The sequence below is a fragment of the Condylura cristata genome, unplaced genomic scaffold (assembly GCF_000260355.1).
Source record: "Condylura cristata isolate star-nosed mole 26May11 unplaced genomic scaffold, ConCri1.0 scaffold00002, whole genome shotgun sequence".
Taxonomy (NCBI): Eukaryota; Metazoa; Chordata; class Mammalia; order Eulipotyphla; family Talpidae; genus Condylura; species Condylura cristata.
In genome coordinates this window covers 900,981-904,071 of record NW_004567103.1, presented here as the reverse complement: position 1 = coordinate 904,071, position 3,091 = coordinate 900,981, and the positions used below count along the sequence as shown (strand labels likewise).

Below are 3,091 nucleotides of genomic sequence, written 5' to 3'. Positions count from 1 at the left end.
GGGGGCGGTGAGAGGGTTCACCAGAGACAGAGTGGGGAGCAGAACGGGCAGATCTACGAAGCACACTGCCGAGGGGAGCAGCGGGCGGGCCAGGAGCCGTCTGCCGCGCCCTGGGGTCACCTCCGGGGCAGGCGGGGATCGAACTCGTGCTGAAGTGGCCTTAGCTTCTCAGTGCTGCGCTGTGACCCGCTGCGCCCCAGGGAGGGCCCTCATAGTGTCTTTTTTAACAGGCTTTTTAGTATAAAAGTAGTTTCTTGTTGAAAAAAATAAAAGACTCTGACGGGTAGAGGAACAGAACACAGAACCTGCCCCCACTGTCCCTGTCCCGGGCGTGGCTGTGCTAGGAGTGTCCAGTGTCCCCTCCACATGCGTGTTTCAGGGTGCGTGCGTGTGAGACGTAGTTTAGCTCTTTGGGGTTATACTTGCACGTAGGGCTTTCAGGCTGATTTTGTCACCCAGTGAGATACTGGATCTACGTCAAAGTAAAGAATCATTTCAGGCACAGAAGCCGTGGCTTAGACACCTACTCCCTGAAGTCCGGGGAAAGGGGAGGGAGGCCAGCCACGGGCACGCAGCCGCAGGCCGGCCACCTCTGAGCCACGAAGTGAAGCTTATAACAGGAAGCAGGTGTGCGGGCGCCCGGCACCCCTCAGCAGTGCCTTTCCGCAGGACCTTCCGCCATCGCAGTTTCCCTCGCGCCTCTCTCCTGCAGACACGACTCTGCACGGGGCCGGAGCAGGCGCAGAGGCGGCACTGGGGTGGGCTCACACCTGCTCTCTGCGCAGGGCTCCCGGTTTCTGCGTCACCGGCAGGGGCAGGTCACCTCAGCTGCAGGCGCCTGGGGCTGGGACTCCTGGCAGGGGGCGCCGAGGAGGCTTCAGGGAGGAACTGGGGAGGAATCGGGGATTGCAACGGGAGGGGAGGAGCAGTTGGTGACATGGATTGGGGGGCGGAAGAGAACGCAGGCAGGTGGGAGGGGCTGCACCCGCCAGGGCTTGGGCCAGGCAGGCTGAGTGCTGAGACCCGGCAGACACCTGCGGCCGAGGAGGGACCAGGCGCCCCGCATCGGGGGAGGGCCTGTGACTTCCCTTTGCAAGCAGGCGTGATACAGGCAGAAGGGGGGGGCGGCCTTCTCTGTAAGATCAGGTGAAAGTATCTCTATTTTTCTACTGTAACAAAATTCCTGATAAAATAGAAAAATCCTTAATAAAACATAAAAAGTTCGCAAATGTAATGAATTTTGAATTCTAAAACTTCATCCGTATTTTAAATTTGCCTTTATAGGATGAAGGACAGAGTCCCCCAGTCAAAAGCATGGACTTGCTCTAGCAAACATTCATAAAGAAATCTTGCTATAAAATCTAATTACTATGAGGGAATATTACATCAGAGTCCCACGCACAGTGAACACACATCGTGTCCTTTTCTAAACTGGTGTAAATGCGCTTGGCACCTACGAGATAGCTACTGCTGCGTAACAAGTTACCCCAAAACTTAGCGACGGAAAGGTGAGTGTTGGAGATGCGGCGGTTTCTGTGGGCAGGGAGCGGGCGTGGCGCCCAGGGTGGCGGGGCTGCGGCTCATCTGGACGCCCACCTGGGGAGCCCACCCCGGGGCACGGGTGCGGCCGTGGGTGGGCTCGCCTGTGGGGCTGCTGCAGGCCGGCCCTCGCCAGTGGGCCTCCGCGCAAGGCAGCCGGCGCCCGTCACAGACGGTGAGGGGAAGGCCGGAGTGCGGGGGAGGCTGGCAGGATGGCGGGACACCCCTGGCCTCCCACCAGACTCTCCTCTCTGGGGGTGTAGCTGTGGGTCTGGATCAGCCTCGGGGGCCCCCTCACCCCTCAGGATCAGACATCCTTTGGTGTGAGTTTTGAGTTTCCTTTCCTATCATGCAAGTTGGCTCCTCCGCTCTGAAGAGCCGGGCAGTCTCGCTGTCCGTGCAGGCCGTGAGCCCACGGCCCACACCTGTGGCAGGGCTGGGCCCGGCCGGCCCGCCCCCTCGGACTCAGCGGCCTGCCGGCCCTCTTCCCGGTCAGGGAGAAGTCAGCTCCGCACGGCTCTCCGTCACGGTCCTGCCAGGGGACAGGCTCTGCAAAGCTGCGCATGCGGGCACGTGTCTGCGCCCGGGGCCCGGGGGTCGCGAACGGAGGATGCCTTTCAGAACCACCTTCCAGGCCGACCTCGGCGTCATCTCATAGTGACTGTGGAGGCATGAAAACAGACCGGCACAGGCAGACCGGGCTCTGTCCACCCCTCATTTCAGGGCACTGGAAGCAAAGTGTCACGTTGCAGAGTCAACAGCTGCCTCAGGGACCGTGACCGCGGCCGGGAGTCTCCAGCCTCTCGCAGGCAGAAAGCCTGTGCCCGCCAGCCAGGGCAGCGTGAGCTGCGGGGTTCTCGGGGTTCTGGACAGACCTGCCCGCGGGCCCCACCACTGCGTCATCTCACAGGCGCCGCGTAGACCACATCTAGCTTGCAGATACCAGGACAAAAAGCAACCTGACTCTTGGCCACGACATTTCACTTTTCTAAAGCGAAACCAAAACCTCACGCGCCTGCGGTCACACAGGGCCCGGCACAGGCCCGGCGCCCGCCCGCTGCCGCTCACCTGCATTCGATGAACCAGCGCCGGATCTGTTCCTGCAGGTTCTCCTTGATGTCTGCACCTTCTGTCAACTTCAGGTCGTCCTTGATGGTGACCAGGGCCTCTCGGTAGCTCTCCTCATGCTTCAGCTGCAGCTCGCTCCGCAGGTAGGCCACCTTTTCGGCTTGGATCATCGTGGCACTGACTCCGTTGAACAGAGGCGGGGGGGTCTGAAACAGAAGCGTGGGTTGGAGGCCGCAGGGCTGCTCCGCGGCGGAAACACCGGGCGCGCTGGGTGTGCGGGGCCTCCCCTGGCCTCGGCAAAGCCCAGGCGCGGCACGGACAGAGCACGAGGGCCAGACCTGCAGGAGACGGAGCGGCGGCCACCGGCCGGCAGAGGCGGGAAGTGGGTGGGACGTCTCAACGGAGGACCCGGCCCGGTTCTGACCCACCCAGCCACCTAACCACGACGGACGCGTAGATGTGCGCTTCACGTTTTGGGGTTTGC

The 3,091-nt window shown here is 61.7% G+C and overlaps 1 protein-coding gene across 1 annotated transcript in view; it reads right to left on the bottom strand.

Annotated features, from left to right (window-relative positions):
• The window catches only part of IQCA1 (IQ motif containing with AAA domain 1), a 98,407-nt gene that overhangs the window by 63,832 nt on the left and 31,484 nt on the right, over nucleotides 1-3,091 (bottom strand). Inside the window, exon 6 of the mRNA XM_012725163.1 lies at nucleotides 2,608-2,813. Coding sequence (XP_012580617.1) covers nucleotides 2,608-2,813 — 206 coding nt within the window. The remainder of the gene's footprint in view (nucleotides 1-2,607; nucleotides 2,814-3,091) is intronic.